The 20,049-nt window shown below is 42.9% G+C and overlaps 1 protein-coding gene across 1 annotated transcript; it reads left to right on the top strand.

Moving 5' to 3' along the window:
- Window positions 1-654: 654 nt before the first annotated feature.
- DUXA (double homeobox A) lies at window positions 655-18,278 on the top strand. Its single transcript, XM_070632439.1, has 7 exons — window positions 655-682; window positions 3,533-3,601; window positions 12,170-12,324; window positions 13,037-13,145; window positions 13,566-13,711; window positions 17,044-17,143; window positions 17,594-18,278. Exons 1-6 carry the CDS (start codon window positions 655-657, stop codon window positions 17,140-17,142), a joined length of 606 nt encoding a protein of 201 aa, XP_070488540.1. The 3' UTR covers window position 17,143; window positions 17,594-18,278.
- Window positions 18,279-20,049: the final 1,771 nt, after the last annotated feature.

Genomic DNA, 20,049 nt, shown 5'->3' with positions numbered 1-20,049 from the left:
CCTCTAGAACCACTCTTGGTACCCAAATTTATATTAATCAGGGTTCTTCAGAGAAACAGAACCACAAGGATATACATAGATGTAGAGAAAGAGATTCGTTATGAGGGGTTGGCTCATGTTACCGTGGAGGCTGAGAAGTCCCCTGATCTATAGTCTGCAAGCTGGAGGCTCAGGAAAGCCAGTGTCATGGTTCTGGTCCAACCTGAAGAAGGCTTGAGAGCCAGTGGAGTCAGTGGTGTCAATCCCAGTTTGAGTCTGAAGACCCAGGAGTGCCAGTGTCCAAGGGCAGGAGAAGATGATGTCCTGGGCTAGCCTCAGACCACCTGCTGGCATCTCAGGGATGTGCTTGTGATTAGTGGGTGCTCCATGCTGCATATTTGTAAATGACAGTCAAGAGGAAAGGTATCAAAAAATATTCGTAGCGGAGGCTCATGCCTGAGAAGCAGCTTACACCCCTCAAGGGAAAGATTGACTTGACTCTCTTTTTAAGTGGCTTCCTCCACTTACTAGACGGCTTAGGGGACTCTATAAGGGACTCAGCTTCTTTATTTTGGTCCTCAAAGTCACATTTTCCTCTCTTAAGTGCATCATCGCCCTTGTGGGACAATTGTGCTGCCACTGCCAAAAGCACGGGCCTCCTTGCTCATCTCGTCCATGGCCTTGACTGCTGAATCACACAGAGGTTGGAAGCAACAACTGGACTCTTCTCGAGGACCTTGGTATGACAAGTGATAGTTCTATGAGAAAGAGATCTGCTCTTTCTCTTAAATAAAAGAAGGAACTGAGAATTGCTGAACTCTCGGCATTCAACTCTGTCCAAATCCTGCCCTGAAAGACCTGACCAAACTCTCACACGGCTTCTGTCAGCTTCAGGCCACGGAAATGCCTGCCTGACGAAGCTGGACACTGCCGGGAGAACTTACGAGCCAACACGGAGAGAGGACCTGACCTCCCCTCCTCAGAGCATTTCCTTAAAAGGGCTTTGCTTCTGCATCTTTCCTCTGTCCCTTTGAGATGTTTACATATCTCCTGCAACTCAGGAGTGTCTTTCTCAAGGACCTGGAAGGCATTCCCTTGAGACATCATTTTCAGGAAGGATAGGGCCTCTGTTTCCCACTCTTGGTGGGAGGACGGAATCCTGACTTTGAGAACTGCCAGCTGGCAGACGCCGCTGGCCTGATCACATGTACTCTGGCCACCGCCGTCATTGCTCACTGCCCTGCTCTGCTGGAGTCCTGCCTGCTCCTCTGCCCTCCTCCTCCCTTTAAAACACCCCGTCAGCTCTGTGCAAATTGGAACAGAGCTCAGCTCATTTCCCTCCTGACTTCAGTTAGTGAGAAAATCGGTTTTCACTGCTTTAACTGATGTCCGGCTTTGTTTACCTTTGACACAGGATAGGCTGTATATATGTAGATTTACTGAGTCTCATCAGATGATGATTCTGTTCAATTTTGCCTATTTTCTTAAATTTTTACTCTTAATATGTATATATAATACATTTTACTCTGAAATCTGATTTTACTTCATCTGATGAAGCAATAAATGCATGCGAAACATATGAATGAATGACTGTTCATCCATTTTGCCTATTTTTCTATTTGATTGTATGTCATATTCTTAATTGTTTGTAGGGGATTTTATGTATTCTCAGTGCCATCTATTTTTATTGACAGAAGTGATATGTATTACTGTAGAAAAATCAGAAAATTAAACTAAACCAGAGTTAAAAAATAAAGTGTGGGGGGAGTACTTACGATCTCACTCTCTAGAAATGATGCATTTGAGCTGCAAATGGAAAACGAAAGAAAGACAAGAATTCCTTGGAATGAATGAGCAGTGATGATGAAGCAGCTTCTCATTAGAACATTTTTAAAAAACCCTGGTCTTTTGAACATTGTTGACCATCATGAAAAGTAGATTCTCTAAAAATCTGCCTCTGGTCCTGGGTCAGATACGTTTCTGCTCAAATCATTTAAATATTATTGGAAATTGGAAGCTCAAAAGGAACATTATTAAAATTTATTTCAAACAGTGTCTTCTTACTTTCTTACTCAGACACGTGTTCACTAGTTTCTGAAATTTTAGCATTTCCCTTTCTTCATTATTTTCCCCACATGAGAAGAAGATCCTTTAAAGCACAGGGTCTGGCATGGGGCGGACCCTCAAGAAACTCTGGTGAAGAGCGGGGGAAGGAGGGAGTGGAGGAGGAGGAAGAGAAAAAAGAAAAATATTCTTTAGTTAACGCTGAATTTAATGACAATTTTTTTTTAAAGATTGGCACCTCAGCCAACACCTGTTACTGATTTTCTTTTTCTTTTTCTTTTTATTCTTCTCCCCCAAACCCCTCAGTACATAGTTGTATATTTTAGTTGTGGGTCCTTCTAGTTGTGGCATGTGGGACGCCACCTCAGCATGGCCTGATGAGTGGTGCCATGTCTGCTCCCAGGATCCAAACTGGTGAAACCCTGGGCCGCTGCAGCGGAGCGCACAAACTTAACCACTTAGCCGTGGGGCTGGCCCCTGATGACAATTCTGCTTTAACAATGTCATCGTTGGATATTTGATCATTTTAAGTAGCTAGAATACTGTTTTTCTGGTCAAGTTTATAAATGCTGTTTGTAATTCCGATCCACTTCTGCATGCACTTTTCTTCTTTTCTTGAACATTGCACTAATTGGGTTTTTTAGATGCCATATACACTTTTTAATTTTTAGTACAAATTTAAAATATGAACTTTAAAATAAATAATGTAATTGGAGTTAATATATATAAATATTTAATTTATACTCACCAACTTAAATCATACAAATTATGATATTTAACACCCAAATAGGTGTATATAAAAATGTGTATCAAAAAGCAAAATATTGGGGCCAGCCTGATGGTGTAGCGGTTAAGTTTGTGTGTTCTGCTTCGGCGGCCTGGGGTTCGCTGGTTCAGATCCTGGGTGTAGACATACACACCAGTCATCAAGTCATGCTGTGGTGGCATCCCACATATAAGATACAGGCAGATGGGCACGGATGTTAGCTCAGGGCCAATCTTCGTCAGCAAAAACGGGAGGATTGGTGGTGGATGTTAGCTCAGGGCTAATCTTCCTCAAAAAAAAAAAAATCGAAACACTGGTAAATACAAACAGCAGAGAATTGTGCTCTAGGTTTCCAGACAAATTTGATGGAAATAGTGGGAAAAAATTTCATATGTAAAAGTGAATAACATATAATTTATCACTGTTTTAAATGGATAAAGTGTAAAGTTTCCTGGTAAGTATGTTATTTTCCTGGTTAAAAAATTTTGTTCAGAAAATGTTTGATATTTGATCAAATTTTATTTGTTAAGTGCCAAATATGTTGATAAATAAAATTTGTATTACTCACCTAATTACTACTAAAAATATTTTTTAAATCACACAAACATGTTTGTGTAATAAAACAAAAGTTTCCCTTTTATCCTACAGTACTGTGGATTACAGCTATAAACAATTAAAAGAACTTGTCAGCTTCCCTCCAGATTGATCGGTGACCTTGAGAAGGAATCGCAAGGGAGGGATCCTTATTCAGTGCAAGTGCGCCCTGGAGTACACAACTCCTGCCAGTGCAGGGTAAGATCCTGTTTTTATTTACTATTTTTATATTTTGTAAACATGGACTTTTTGCAATTAATTTTTGCTTTTTTAAGTATTGCATTCAAATATTATTTATCTTCATGACAGAATTTTTAGCACCTCCTGAAGTACTGATCCCAGGAGAGAGCCTCACTTGCCTCACCCTAATCCTGATACAAATGTTAAAAACCCTTTTAATTTCATTAGAAAAGGCCACCCCATGGAAAGATAAGCGAAGAGCATGAAAAAGCAATTTAAAAAAGAATACATATGTATGTAATAAACATTGAAAAAAAAGATGTCTAGGGGCCGACTGGTGGCATAGTGGTTAAGTTGGTGTGCTCCACTTGGGTAGCCTGGGGTTCATGGGTTCAGATCCCGGGTGTGGACCTACACACTGTGCGTTGTCAAGCAATGCTGTGGCAGCATCTCACATACAAAATGGAGGAAGACTGGTAACAGATGTTAGCTCAGGGCCAATCTTCCTCACACACACACAAAAAGACATGTAAACGCAATCATACTCAAAGACGCTCCTGTGATGGTTTAGGTGTAAAGGTTGGTATAAATTATTAAATCTCTATTAACGGTAGGAAAAAAAGTCCTATCTAGCCCTTCATGGATTAAGAGGGCCTGTGTTTCTAAGAATTGATGCAATTGATGTAATTAGTAAAGGTGAAACCTTAAAATCATCAGTAATGATTAAACAAATGGGAGGGACCATCCAGCTGATCATATAAAAGCAGGCTGCCACTGGTTGTCTCCTGATCGAATGCTCAGACCTCAGGACTCTGTTCTGACATGGCCCAGGCCGTCTCTCCAAACAGTAAGTTCCCCACACACCTGACTGCGGGTTTGGTTTCATTGCTTTGGGGAGGAAATTGGACTAGAAACCTAGTGTGCTCATCAGTAGTTGTGGGAGTTCCAGTTTTCAAACTTTTCAATAACTACTAGGGTTCAGAAAAGCCAATTTCTCTCATGTGATATGAAAATATGCTGTTTTCTGTGCATTCGAGCCTTGGGAATTTCAGAAAGATGCAGGCATTCAAGAACTAAACAAGACAAATTCTTGCTTCAGGAAGCAGGATGGGAGGAAAGAGCAGATGAGAAGAAAGAGGGGAAGAGACGCACCAAAAGAAAGAAACGATGGGAGGCATCCAAGAGTTCAGAGACCACGTCTTTGGAATCAAAGTAGCTCCTAGATTTCTCTCTCCAGACTGAACTTTTCTCCTGAGCTTCGGATCTGTCCATCTGACTGCCTACTTGTCTCTAACAGGCTCCTCAAACCCAGCGTGTCCTGGACTGAACTCCCCAATTCATACCCAAACTGCTTCCCCTCTCTTGGGAAATGCCGGTTGCTCATGTCAAAAATCTAGGAAACATCTTTGATGCCAGTTTTTCTCTCATAACCTGCATCTAATCAGGCTACAAGTTCTGTTGGCTTTAGCTTCCCAATATTTTAGGAATCTGACCGTTTCTTGGTCTATCCCCACTGTTGCCCCTCTGGACTATTGTGGCACGCTCCTGATGATCTCTCCGCCTCAGCCTCGTCCCGATTCAGTCTGTTTCGGACACTGTGTGATCTCAGTAAACTGTCACATCATGTCTTTTATCTACTCAAAACCCCTCAGTGATTGCCCACAGTACTCACAGTAAAGGGCCCATGGCCCAGTCAGGCCCTCAGTAACCTCCCCCTGCCCCAAGGTCTAGGACCTCATCTGCTTCTGCTTTGTTCCTTCTTCTCCAGACTTTGTAGCCTTCTGGCTGCATCTTGAGCAGGCCTAGTAGGCTCCCATTTGCTATCCTTAGTTCCTGTAACCTTCCTCTCCCAAACGTCAGCATTGCTCCCTCTCTAATCTGCTTCCCGTCCTTGCTCAAGCCATTTTGTCAGTGAGGTCTTCCTGACGACTTCACTTTAAAATTGTGACTTCACCCTGTGCATTCTCTACTTTCCCTCCTTCTTTCTTTTTTGCTACAGAAATAGTCACCATCTGACATACAATGTATTACACTTGTTTGCTTTTCTTCTCCTGGCTTCCCATGAGTTCGAGGATATCTCATCGATTTTGTTTGCAGTGCCTAGAATAGAGTCTAGCTTTTTTTTTTGGAAGATTAGCCCTGAGCTAACTACTGCCAATCCTCCCCTTTTTGCTGAGGAAGGCTGGCCCTGAGCTAACATCCGTGCCCATCTTCTTCTACTTTATATGTGGGATGCCTACCACAGCATGGCTTTTGCCAAACAGTGCCATGTCCGCACCCAGGATCCAAACCGGTGAACCCCGGGCCACCGAGAAGCAGAATGTGCGCACTTAACGGCTGTGCCACCGGGCTGGCCCCCCCCCTTTTTTTTTTGAGGAAGACTGGCCCTGAACTAACATCTGCCACCAACTCTCCTCTTTTTGCTGAGGAAGACTGGCCCTGAGCTAACATCCATGCCCATCTTCCTCTACTTTATATGTGGGTTTCCTGCCACAGCATGGCTTGATGAGAGGTGTGTAGGTCTGCACCTGGGTAGGTGTGCACCTGGGATCTGAACTGGTGAACCCTGGGCCGCCGGAGCAGAACATGCGAAATTAACTGCTGCACCACCAGGCTGGCCCCAGGGGTTTGGCTTTTGAAAGATGCTCTAGAAATATTTTTTTGAACAATTGAAATTAGATGAAAATTTTCTAGTTCATCCTACCAGGACTTACCTGGTAGGCCTGTGGGTAGATTTTATAAAATGTCAATTTTTGGAAGATTTTCAGAATTCAGTAAACTATTATTTTAAATCATCTATACAAGAGGCTACAAAATCATGTATGGATAAAAGATCTATTAAAAATGCAAGACAAGGGGCCAGCCCCATGGCTGAGTGGTTGAGTTCGTGCACTTCGCTTTGGCGGCCCAGGGTTTCCCCGGTTCAAATCCTGGTCTCCTCAGGCCAAGCTGAGGTGGCGTCCCACATGCCACAACTGGAAGGACCCACAACTAAAATATACAACTATGTACTGGGGGCCTTTGGGGAGAAGGAAAAATTAAAAAAAAAATTAAATTAACTCCTTAAAAAATTTTTTTAAAAAGCAAAAAAAATGCAAGACAAACAAATGCATTTAATATAACACAGCATGAGAAAGTTCATTGAAATGGTTTCAGACTCCATGCGGCAACTAACATTTAATTTAAGAAAGTTTCAGAAACTTATTGTTAGTAGACTTTCAAAGGAGAATAGCCGCCATTATCTGAAAGGCTGGAGAGACAGAACTCCTTCGACCTGCATGTCTGCCTGCGACTGCTTGGCTTCATATTCTGCAACCCAAAGATCAAATGCAGGAGCAGAGAGAAAAGTCCAGCTCCCTCCTCTTAAGCTAGACAGCAAGGAGATTCCCAGAAATGTGAAACATGCCTCTTCTCTCAGTAATCGCTTTTGTTTCAGAAAGTAGTCATTTTTTATAAAATGTTATTATTGTTAGAATGTAATTGTTTATTAACATTTTAAAATGGATTAATAAATGTTCTCGCTTTTAATATCTAATAAGGTGAAACAAGGGCCAGCTCTGTGGCATAGTGGTCAGTTTGGTGCCCTCCACTTTGGCGGCCCAGGTTCATAGGTTCAGATCTCAGGTATGGACCTATGCCACTCATCAGCCATGCTGTGGTGTAGCGGCAGCCCACATATAAAGTGGAGGAAGACGGGCACAGATGTTAGCTCAGGGCTAATCTTCCTCAGCAAAAAAAAAAAAGAGAGAGAGAGAGAGAAAGAAAGAAAAGAAAAAAATCACTCCTGTGCTCTACAATCATTGGATTTCTACCATTAAAAAAAAAAAGAAAAAGTAAAACAAAAGCTCTTTGGGTACTCATTAAATTTTAGGAGTGTAAGTGGGTCTTGAGGCCAAAATGATTGAGAATGAGTGATCTGGGGATATTTTCTGGAGAAAAAAGTATTGAAACAATTTTCAAGTTTTTTTTCTTGCTATGATCTGATCCTCAGTCACACAGAGTTGAGTTAATTATATTCCTCAAGTCTGATGTTTTAATATAGATCTGAACAAGGCCTCTCGCTTTTATACAGGTTTTATCTTTATCCACTCCATTTCCTTAACCACTCCTGTTCCTTCCCCACCTCGGCCACAAGCACCCATCTATTCCAGGGTATTACCTGTCCTTTAGATATATGTGTCTATTCAGATATGTGGGTCTCCTTCATAAATTCACAGAATTGTTTTGTATAAAGTGTTTAATTTAGATTAATTGATATTTATTGAATAACTTGCTTTCTTCTAATTTTTTATCGAGGTATAACTACATGCAGTAAAATGCACAAACCTTAAGTGTACAGTTTGATTAATTTTATGATTAATTACAGATGATTAATTTAATTTACAGAAATGCTATTACACTATATATACATTTTTAATTTACAGAAATAATATTACACTATATATACCACGTTCTACTTCTTCCTTTCTTGACCTAATGCTGTCTTTTTGAGACCTTTCTATCTTGCTTCTATCATTTTTCCCTCATTATTTTAGTCTTACATATACGATTCCATCATGGGCATATGCCACATTTTACTTATCCGTTCTCTAGCGATGGCCTTGAGGTTGCTCCCATTGTTACTACAAACAGCATTCCGAAGAGCATGTCATGGATTGCTGGGCGAGAAACGATTGCAGTGTTATAATTACTTACTATACATAATTTTTTTTTTTTTGAGGAAGATTATCCCTGAGCTAACATCTGCTGCCAAACCTCCTCTTTTTTGCTGAGGAAGACTGGCCCTGAGCTAACATCTGTGCCCATCTTCCTCCACTTTTATATGTGGGATGCCTGTGCCAGCATGGCTTGACAAGCAGTGCCATGTCCGCACAGGATCCGAACCAGCGAACCCTGGGCCACGGAAGCAGAATGTGCACACTTAACCACTGTGCCACCAGGCTGGCCCTACTATACATAATTTTAACAAGCGTAGCCTGATTGTCCTACAGATTATCCAGAATAAACTACATTCCAACCAGCTCTTCAGAAGTGTTTCCATCTCCCTACCTCACCCCCATCATTGCAAGCATCTGACTTTTATCTGATTTTCTAACGTTCCGACTGAAGGTTTCTATTATGATGTTTTTAGTTCCAGCAATTTTTCCCATTGTGCGTTTTGGTGTCTTATTTAAGGAACTCTTTTCTATCTCGATGTGACATAGGTTTTCTTGTGCATTATCTTTCATTTATTTTTATCTTTCGTCCATTTTTGGTTTGTTTGGTATTTATTTTATATACTGTGTATTGTGTGAGCCAACTTCAGCTTTCTTCATATAGTCAGCCGTTTTCTTTGCCCAACACTACCATTTCTCACTGATTTTGGAGGCTATTGCTATCCCAGCCCTCACGTAAACAAGGCCTGTTTCTTCGCTTTCTATTGAGTTCCGTGTGTCTGTTTCTGTTTCTGCATCAGTACCCCAGGAAAAAAGGTTTTTTTTTTTACTGCTCTATTGTTTTATCTGGATGAGTAAATCTATCGTCCTGATCCTTCTTTAACAAAATATCTGATCCACTTTGTGAGCCTTACTCTCCCTGTCCCATTTTAGGTTGCCCTCAGAATCCTATTGGGTTCCTCTGCCAAAAACATACCCCAGTCTAATCATGAGAAAAACATCAGATCAACCCCAGTGAAGTTCTACAAATTTCCTGCCGAGTCCTCCTCAAAACCGTCAAGCTTGTCAAAGTCTGAGAGACTGTCAGAGCCAAAAGGAGCCCAAGGAGATGTGACCCCAAATGTAATATGGTGCCCTGGGTAGGATCCTAGAACAGAAAAAGCGTATCAGATAAAAACTTAAAAAACTGAATAAAGTATGGACTTTAGTTACTAACAATGTACGAATATTGATTCATTAGTTGTGACAAATGCACCGTACTAAGATGTTAATAATAGCGGAAAATAGGGATGTGGAATATATGAGAAGTCCCCATACTATCTTTGTAACTTCTCTGTAAATCTAAAAACATTCTAACATAACGTTTACTTGAAAGATCTTTTTGGTATTTTTGTTTGGAAATTGCAGTTCCCTGGTGATGGACATTTAAAATGTTCACTGCCGCCAACCCTATGGCAGTGAAGATCTATTTGCATTATCCACACCCACATCGGTCAGTTCATCTAGGGTATGGACTGAGGAGGGGAATTACCAAGCTGTGCCAAGCTCTGTGCCCTGGAGCCAGAGATGAACTGTATTTTGCTGCTCTCATGCGACTTTGGCTTATTGAGCTAAAACATAGATCCTGGATTGAAGACAGAGATCTTTCTCAGTTTTTCTCTCTTTGCTTCCTTCCTTATGTTTCATCTTTCTTTAGTTCTTTTGCGTCTCCTCCTCCTTCTCTGTGCCCAGCCTCAGCCTGCCAGTGTCTCAGGAAGCCCTAATTTCCTTATCCCCTCCCCCATGTCCTAGGGAGTTGGTGTGGGTTAGTTAAAAGTCCTTATATATCTACTTCAGGGCTTAAGATTCCCTTTAAACTTTTTTGCTCTGTAGGAATTTTCCTTCTAAGAGTGGATCCAGTCAAGGACCTGTGAGCTGAGAATAATGTAGGTGAAGGTATGAGACGGGTGGGTTCCTGTGAGCCTTTTCAACCTAAGGCCAAACCCAGAGCAAATGCCTTTGCTATCAGGAAAAGTCCATCAAAAAAAATTCCATCACAGACTATTTGGAACTTCTCTCCAAGCCGTCATTTCTGAGTTTCTGATTAAATTTTGATTGGTTTGGAGTAGGGGAAGTTATTTCACAATGTTTTGGGGTTTTTGTTTTTTTGTATCCTTTTCTGCCAGAGATTTACTCAATAATTCAAACTTTCAACATATGTTTGTGGAGTAGATTAGTGTCAGCCACAAGAGTACAGGGCCCTAGGCTTAGAGGGCCCTGGGCTTGGTTTAATGCTCTGCTCTCGCTGTCTTGAAATTTTTAACAATTTTTTGAATTTTTAACAATTTTTTTTGCTTGGCATTTTTATTGGAATTTTTGCACTGGTCCCCACAAATTATGTAGCTAGTCCCAATCCTAATCACTAGGAATTCCAGAGTGAAGAAAACAGACGAGAGAGTCTTGTGGTGCTTCTTCCAGAGGGGAAAACAGAAATAAGTAAACGCATTGAAAATTATTTCCAATGGAGATAAGATCTATGAAGGAAACAAGACAGGGGAAAGTGAGAGTGTGGCATGGAGTGTGGGCGACCTTAGACCGGCGGGGCAGCGTCTCCTCAGACCTGACTCTGAGAAGATGCTTGCGCTGAGGCCTGAGTGACGCACAGGAGCGAGCTAGTCCATCATCCTGGGAAGAGCACTGCAGGAAGAGAGAGGACCAGTGCCAAGCTAGGGAGCAGGAAGGAGTTGGGCAGGTTGGGAGACAGAAACAAGTCAGGTGTGGTGGCTGGAGCACACACTTTCAGGGTGTAAAGCCAAGTAGGTCATTATAGGTGATGAGGTCAAAGACAGGCAACGACCTGACAGACGTGGTAAGATTCAAGAGGACTTCTGGGTGATGTTCAAGTTCACCGTCCCCTGTCACTGAAGTACAACACACCAGCGGGTAGTGGACTGGCATGCAGCTGCAGATTTAGGCTTTCAGGAGGGACGAACAGAAAAGCATCCTCGTGGACTGGAAATCCAAATGAATTCTTTATTTTGCTGAAGGAATGTAGTGCGTAGCCACAGTTGGAGTTTACTGGATTCTCCTTTTGCTTAAATGTGGAGTTTGGACTTTTTGGAGAGTGACCTCATAAATATTGCACAACTGTACCGGAGATAGAAAAGAAGGAAGATTCAACTTGTTCTTCCCCATGAGGTGCCAATCAAAGGAACTCAGTGCCTTGGAATCTCTCTTCCTATGAATACAGGTGTTGTGCTCCCAACTGAACCGCCAGCATCCCCAGTAACTTCTCACTAAGTCTAATTCTGTTTGAAAATCGTACGTTCCAAAATGAATGCCCAGGCTTTCCAGATTTGGCTATTTCAAGGAGGTGTCCCATAGCTAAAATCATGTAAGGAAGTATTTATTCCCTATTTGAAGATTCTACTGAAAGCATAGAATTTCTTTTTCAATTGTTTTTGTTCTCCTCATAGTGTTTTAAAAAATATTTTGGAAACTGATTTCTGTTTATCTGCTGTTGAGGGCAATGGATTCCAAAATGAATTAATATCTTCCTAGGAATTTTCACCAGAAAAACTAAAAGAGGCTTAATGGCACCTGTATCACGTGCTCCTCATTTCTGTGGGCTCAAGTATTCATCACTGTAAGATGTATCACATGCATTTTCTTGACTCATATTGTTCTTGATCCATATGAACAGAACACATCATTTTTTCACTGTTTTTGAAAACAGAAGACCTGACTCCCCAGTCACAGCGTTCAGATCGGCTGGAGAAGATGAAGAATCACCCTCGTGTGTCTAAGGGCTTTATAATTGTGGGCGAGCTCTTTCCTAGTGGGTTCTGGTGGATTCCAAACAAAAAAAGGAAATGAGAGACTAGCTTGAACCTGAAGTTTGAATGTATAAACTGACCTGTTAAATAATGCTTTTCTCCTAATCTTTCCACAGACACCACAGCCGCAAATCGTAGACGCAGCCGCACCAAATTCACAGAAGATCAATTGAAAATCCTCATCAATGCATTCAACCAAAAACCTTACCCGAGTTATGCTACCAAACAAAGACTTGCTTTAGAAATCAACACTGAAGAGTCTAGAATCCAGGTAATTTACAAAGTGTACATCTCCAAGCCTAGATGTAGAAAGGGAAACCATTAATTAAGTACATACTATGCGCCAGGGTGCTAAGGGCTTTGTGTGGAGCATCCTGATTGACGTTCAGAATGAACTCATAAGGATGTTGCTTTTATTTCACAAATGTGGATGCTGAGGATAAAAGAGCTGGAAAGAGTCGGGAGGAAGTATGTAGGTACACCTTCAGAGAAGAGGAAATGCTTGAGCTGGCTCTCAAATGCATAATTTGCAGCATCTATTTGTTAACTTAAAAAAATTATTATAGGGCCAGGCCCCATGGCTGAGTGGTTAAAATTCTACATGCTCTGCTTCAGTGGCCCAGGTTTGCGGATTTGGATCCTGGGCGTGGACCTACTCCACTCACCAGTCAAGCTGTGGAGGTGTCCCTCATACAAAAAAATAGAGGGCTAATCTTCCTCAAGCAAAAAAAGAGGATTGGCAATGGATGTTAGTTCAGGGAAAATCTTACTTAGGAAAAAAAAATTATAGCAAATCATGTTGGGATTAGATTGTAGAGGTGCCAAATGCTAAGACTTGACCTAAGACTTAGCTGAATGTGACAGATAATAGCAATAAACTTGAGCTCAGGCCTAATAAGAATCACTCCCTTTGGAGAAAGGCAGTGATGAGGCTGAGATGACACGAACATGTTTAATTCCCTCATTTCCTTTTCATCACTTAGATTTGGTTTCAGAATCGAAGAGCTAGACACCGATTCCAGAAAAGATCAGAACCTGAGGAGCACTTAGAATCAAGCCAAGATGAAGATCACCCTGAAGAAAAGATTCAAAGTAAATGGTCTGCTCCAGTCCTGTCCCCCCGCAGAGATTTTGAGTACCCAGGAGCCTCTACTGTGGAACCCACTACTACTCTGAGTGGGAAAAGAAAGTTCTCTCCCTCAGGGGCTCCTGTTCAGGGTCTTCTGGTGGCAAAGGGTTCAACATGGCCCCTGGAAATTTTCCCTGCATGGTCCATGGACCTTCTGAGACCTTCCACTGCATACCCTCTTTCCATAGGAATCCAGCAACCCAGCCATATACTGTTTCTCCTCTAGAACATTCCACCTGGAATGGGCTAAGACAAGGCCCTTTCAAGCAGAAGTAACAGGTCCCAAACTCAGTGGAGACTGTCCGACATGTTTGGGTTCCTTGTTTGAATATGTAAACTGGTCTCCGAAATGTACTTGACCCTCCATCTTCCACCTGCCCTAGGTAGAGGAGACAGACGGTGCCGTACCAGCTACACTTCCTCCCAATTACACACCCTCATCGAAGCATTTATGAACAATCCATATCCTGGGATTGATTCCAGACAGCAACTTGCTATCGAAATTGGAGTTCCAGAGTCGAGAATCCAAGTAAGTGATGAGGAATTTGTTCCATCCTCCAGGGGTGGAGATTCTAAGTCCTCCTCGGGTTCTGATCTTTTCTGGAATTGGTGCCTAGCTCTTCGATCCTGAAAGCAAATCTAAGTGCTGGATGGAAGGGAAGCCATGCCAGCCTTGAGCTGTTCATCAACAGGCCGGCACATTCCCCTTCCAGCGCCTTCTCTCTCTGTCTGGTAGGTTCTTCTGCCCCCAGGTACCACGTGGCCTGCTCTCTTACACCTCCTTCAGTTCTTTTCTGTCATAATCAATGTCGTATTCCTTGTGTTCTGAACAGTGCCTGACACATGACACTTAATAAAAATCTGTTGAATGAATGAAAGAAGGAATATTACTTTACATTGAATATGGCCAGACATTTGTCTAACGTCTTTATATCTATCATATCCTTTAGCTTTTCTGACTCTCCCATGAGATTGGAATTATGTCCACTTTAGAGATTTGACATTTTCTTTTTTAAAGATTGGCCCTGAGCTAACATCTCTTGCCAATCTTATTCTTTTTTCTTCTTCTTCTCCCCAAAGCCCCCCAGTACATAGTTGTATATTCTAGTTGTGATCCTTCTGGTTGTGCCATGTGGGATGCCGCCTCAACATGGCCTGATGAGCCATGCCATGTCGGCGCCAAGGATCCGAACCAGCGAAACCCTGGGCCGCCGAAGTGGAGTGCGTGAACTTAACCACTTGGCCAGGGGCTGGCCCCGAGATTTAACTTTTAACTCAGAGAAATACAGGACCTGATGAATCCTAAAATGGAGTGTAATTCTGTCCGAGTGCTGTGCTGTCAGTGTGTGTGGTGAACCAGTGCTCCCTCTGTCACCAGGAATCTAATGTGCAGCAGCAGGACTGTCACACCTCACCCCTCCCCTCTCCTCTCTTCTTTCTCTGCCTCTTTCATTTTACGTTCAGACCGAGCACCTGCTATGTGCTAGGAACTGTACCACGGAGGGATGTATTCACAGAGAGGAACAGAAGTAGCTCAGAAAATAACGAGGGAGGTAGGCAAAGAAACCGACAATTTTTATGGTGTGACTGTCTGTCACACAGCAGTCACCTCCTGGACAAATAGGAGTGAATGGGTGGATGTGTCTGGTGTAAACGGGGAAGCAGATATACTCAGTCAGAAATAGTTTCACAGAGGAAAACTTGAGCTGGGGCTTGCACAACCAATAGAAATTCCCTGGGGGAGACTGGAATAGAGGGGGTTAATGCAGGCAGCATTGTGGCAGACTGCAGTCCTAAGAGCAGGCCCGAGGCTTGCAGGAAATTGTGCGTTTGTCTATAGGCTTGAGAACTAGGGTGACACAGGGGTGCTGATGGAGGCCTCCAGTCTGGAGCAGTTGTTGTGGCCCATTGATTGAAGATCTTATTATCAGGTTGTGTCTACACCACCGTCCATTAGCCTGTGAGCTGTGAGATGGGGCTCCTGTCTGATTAATCCCTGTGTGCCAAACAGTGAGCAGAGGTCTTGAAGTGGATTAGACACATGGAAAATGCTCACTAGAGGAGTTTATGCTTTGTCCTTTGGGTGGTGGACACATGCTGAAAGAGTTTAAGCAGAGGAGAGATCGCGCTGTTGTTACGCTTTAAAATCGCTGCTCTTCCTCCCCAGTGAAGAATGGATTCCATTCGGGAGACGGGAAATAATTTAGACATAGGTGAAAAGTCGTAAGGAGGAAGATGAGGCTTGGAAAAGAGTTCTGTTTAAGAAACAACGTGAACATAGATTGATAGCACATATAGGGATGGCGCGTGGAGGAGAGGGATGGTGGAGAGAGAGAGACGAGACTACCAGGAAGATATGCTAGTTTTAGCTTGGATGGATGGCCGACATTGGTGTCATCCAGGAGGAGGACCGTTCTAGGAGAATAAAAGGAGTTCCGTGGGGTCAGAGGCATCCACCTGAGCCATCCAGAATAGACGTTTAAGAGGCAGCTTTGATGAGACTCCAAAGCTCTGGGGAGAGGGTGGGGAAGGAGAGAATGTGCCACAGACCGGCAGACCGGGGCCGGCCCCGTGGCCCAGTGAGGAAGCTCGCGCACCCCACTGCGGCGGCCCAGGCTTTCACCGGTTTGAATCCTGGGCACGGATGTGGCACTGCTCATCAGACCACACTGAGGGGGCGTCCCATATGCCACAATTGGAAGGACCCACAACTAAGAATATGCAACTATGTACTGAGGGGCTTTGGGAAGAAAAAGGAAAAAAAATAAAATCTTTAAAAAAATAAAATAAATGGCAGACTGACTCTTGAGTAAGTTGTTTGGTTTGATTCTGAAAGAAGAAGTGTGAGTTGGAAGAGAAAAAACCAGAAGTCAGTGGTCAAATATGAAGGTAGTCACATCCTAGTATAGCTGACCCCATATCCTTGGGGCTAGTTTTCTCCTCAGAATTCAAAGCTGAATATATCTTTTCCTTGTAAAATCAAGATATTGGTAGGTGCATAAATAATAAGAAATCTCTGCAAGACTTCCCCAGCAGGGGACTAATTCTCAGATATCATAAGCAGGTCAGATGGAAAAAGGGATTTCTGGTTCAGGTATAGAAACTATATCCAGGGCTACACACGTGCAGCTCTTCCAAAACAATCAATCGTTTGTCTGGAGAGTGGCGTTTGCCTGCAGAAAGGAAGTGAAAGTTTCAGTGATATTATGTGACTTCCAAAGTCTGGTTTTTGGACTCCAGACCTGTGCCTATTTTACTTGCACCTCTGGGAAAAGCAAAAGTAGTAGTAGCTGTGGAGATGAGGGGTGTGTGTGAGTGTGATATATAAATAAGTGACTAAAGTTATATTATTGTAAATCATATTATATATGAGTATATATCATATATTTCTAATACACATAAATGTGTATAATTTATGGGCACAAGCAAGGGGTAGCAATTAATTATGTCCTGTGGGATGAAAAATGCCTCCTTAGACAGATAATACTCTGTCACAGGAGAAAAATAGGGGTTTTTGAGATGAAGAAAAGAAGGTAGAAAGAGAATTGCAGGCAGAGAGAAGAGCTGTGGTACCAGGGGTGACGCTTTAGGGAAAGACCAGCCCTTGTAAGAGCGGATTCTGGGGACTTTCGGGATGTGAAACCGGACAATAGGTCACAAAGGTACCAGGTGTGAGGTTCAGAATTTTGAGCTTTATCTTCAGACCTACAGACTGGCCTAGATATCATGTGAAATGTCAGTGATTTTGGAATCAGGCCTAAAATGAACCACTTCTCCCTCCCCTTTGCCTTATGAAAAAAGCAAGGGTGAGGCTTGTGTGACATCAGTTGTTTTAACCAAATCTGTGTTTTACCCACTCAGATTTGGTTTCAAAATCGAAGATCTAGATGCCACGTCCAGAGAAAAAGAGAACCTGATGAGGCCTTAGAACAGAGACAAGACCAGGGACAAGATCTCTGAGGTGAGAGTTCAAGGTCATCAACCTATTGTTCCCAATTTGGCTCATAGGCGGAGCCTCCTGAGAGCCCAGCGCACCCACACGGTGGACTCAACTCCAGCTTCCTCTTGGGAGGGGACAGATATTCCCACTCAAGTGCCTCATTGCGCTCCCCAGGAATTCCGCTGTCCACTTTTCCAGCCAGAGCCTAGAAACCCCGTTAGAATGTGAATTTTGCTGACCAATGTCTTCCCAGTGCCTGGTAAAGAATCAATAGTTTTGTGCAGGGCATGACTGAGTTAACGGAGGGATGCATGCTCAGGTGTGTTCTGCCAGGGCCCGGCTAATGCATGGCTTTCCCAGGAGGTAGTAAGTTCCATACTGGACTGGAAAGGTGGGATAGACTTGACTCCCATGTTTTTGTATATAAACTGGCTTCTTCAATTTTTCTTTCCCCTTATCTGTCCTCCTTAGGTATAGAAACTACACAAAATGGCACCAATCTCACTAGTGACAGTCTTATTCCTCTGGAGCCAGAACAAGGTGGATAGAGAGACAAATTCAGTGTGTTTGATGTCATCAGCCTGGGCTCCAGATCTCTCACTCTTCCTGGGAACATACTCTTTTGTTGTTTTTCTTTTAAAGATTGGCACCTGAGCTGACATCTGTTGCCAATCTTCTTTTTTTTCTTCTTCTTCTCCCCAAAGCCCCCTTTTGTAGTTGTAGCTGTATATTCCAGTTGTAGGTCCTTCTGGTTGTGCTACGTGGGATGCCACCTCAGCATGGCTTGATGAGCAGTACCATGTCTGTGCCCAGGATCCCAACCAGTGAAACCCTGGGCTGCCAAAATGGAGCACGCGAACTTAACCACTTGGCCACAGGGATGGCCCTGGAACATACCCTTCTAAACATTCTTTCAGCTTCTCAGAACCTGAGCCTTCTGGAGATGGTAAACAGGACTTCAGGGGGCAGAGACAGATACCAGGCACCACACAGCCCTACTGACTGAGCCTGGCTCCAGAATTCAGCAGATCTCAAGGACAATGAAAATGTACTTATCAATATCATTTTTCAGTCATCATAGTAATGACTGATTCAGGCAAAAATCATCAATGGATGTGTGATATTGTGATTTATAATAAATATATATTTGGTCTTCATCCCCATTTCTGGCACTGAGTTCCTAAAACCCTTGGAATTTCCTGTGAAGAAGACAATAAAGGTATCTCCTGTTATGTTAATGAGGTGACTTTTGGACCTTATCTAAGGATGGGGGCTGGTTGCCAGGAGAACCAACTATCTGATTAGAGGATTGGAACTTTCAGTCCCACACCTGTGACCTCTGGGAAGAGGAGAGGTGCTGGAGGTTGAATTCATCTGCCAATGGCCCATGATTTAACCAATCATGCCTTCATAATGAAGCTTCCATAAAGACCCAAAGGATGGTGTTCAGAGAGGTTCTGGGTTGGTGAACACATGGAGGTTCAAGGAGGGGAGTGGTGCACCTGGAGAGGGCATGGAATCTCCGTGCCCCTTCCCACACACTGTTACTGAACCAGGGTCGTTTTGCCTGCCAAACAGTAGGCCAATCACTGAGATGGCAAGTTTTGCAGCAAAGAATGAGTTCAATTCATGAGGCAGCCAAGCAAGGAGAGGGGAGAACAAGTCTCAGATGTGCCTCCCTGAAAATGGGGATTAGGGATATTTATGGCATAAGGGGGTAGGATGATCTGAAGTGTGGGGATACATGATTGGAGGTAAGAAGAAGTGAGGTGGAGTTTTCGGCCTCCTGACATCAAAAGGTCACCTATCAGGCATTCGTGCAGGCCTAGTTAATGAATCAGTGGTCTCAATTGGCCTGAACTGAACAAGTAGTCAACTCTCAGTTCCTGAAAGACTTAAGCACCCATTACCATGGTGACCCATGCGTCAGAGATGTCATCTACAGAGTGGACTTTAGTAATGGATTATCTAACTACTGTTGCAAACAGACAACTAACTGAGCATAGTTAAAGCAAGTTGGCTCTCGGTTTCAATACCTTGCCCTATGTATCTCTTCATCTGGCTGTTGATTCATATCCTTTGTTATAAATGGATAATCTAGTGAATAAACAGGTTTCCTGAGTTCTGTGAGATGCTCTAGCAAATTAATTGAACCCAAGGAGGGCGTCAGAGGAATCTCTGACTAATAGCCAGTCAGTAAGAAGCACAGATAACCACCTGGAGCTGAGATTGGCATCAGGGGAGGGCAGACTTAGTACTGAGCCCTTTACCTGTGGAATCTGACGTTGTCTCCAGGTAGACAGTGTCAGAATTAGGTGGAATTGTAGGACACCCAGCTGGTATCCTGAGTATTGTTTGGTGGTGCGGGGGAAAAACCGCTCCCTCCACACATTGGAATTGGGTCCAGAACCCAAATATGATGTTAAAAGCTTTAAGTAAGGAAGAATAAGATATACATTCTCTCGCCTCAAAGACTCGCCTCACAGATTACTTATTAACTACAAAAGAAAAGTGGTAATTTTGCAGTGGAGGAAGCTGGCCAGCTCCACCTCAACCAAGTGGCCCAAATTCACTTAACCAGTAAATGCACAAACCAACACAAGGTGCCTCAGCTGAGGCTGAGTAACAGTCCTTCGTACGCACATAGCACGTTTGATTCATCCATTCATCCATCAGTGGACACTGGGTTGTTTTCATCTTTGGGCTATTGTGAATAGTGCTGCTGTGAACATGGGTGTACAAATATGTGTTTGAGAAACTGTTTTCAAATTTTTTGGATATATATTCAGAAGTGGAATTGCTGAACTATATGGAAAGGAATTTAAAAAATGAATGGATATTATGAAGCAGAATATTCTAAAAAGTAAACAATGTGGCCAAATAAGGATTTCTCCAAGAAATGTGGTAAAGTATTTAATATTTTAACA

The sequence above is a fragment of the Equus przewalskii genome, chromosome 9, assembly GCF_037783145.1.
Source record: "Equus przewalskii isolate Varuska chromosome 9, EquPr2, whole genome shotgun sequence".
Taxonomy (NCBI): Eukaryota; Metazoa; Chordata; class Mammalia; order Perissodactyla; family Equidae; genus Equus; species Equus przewalskii.
Note: the sequence above shows the minus strand (reverse complement) of the source record. Positions and strands in the feature narration are given on the sequence as shown.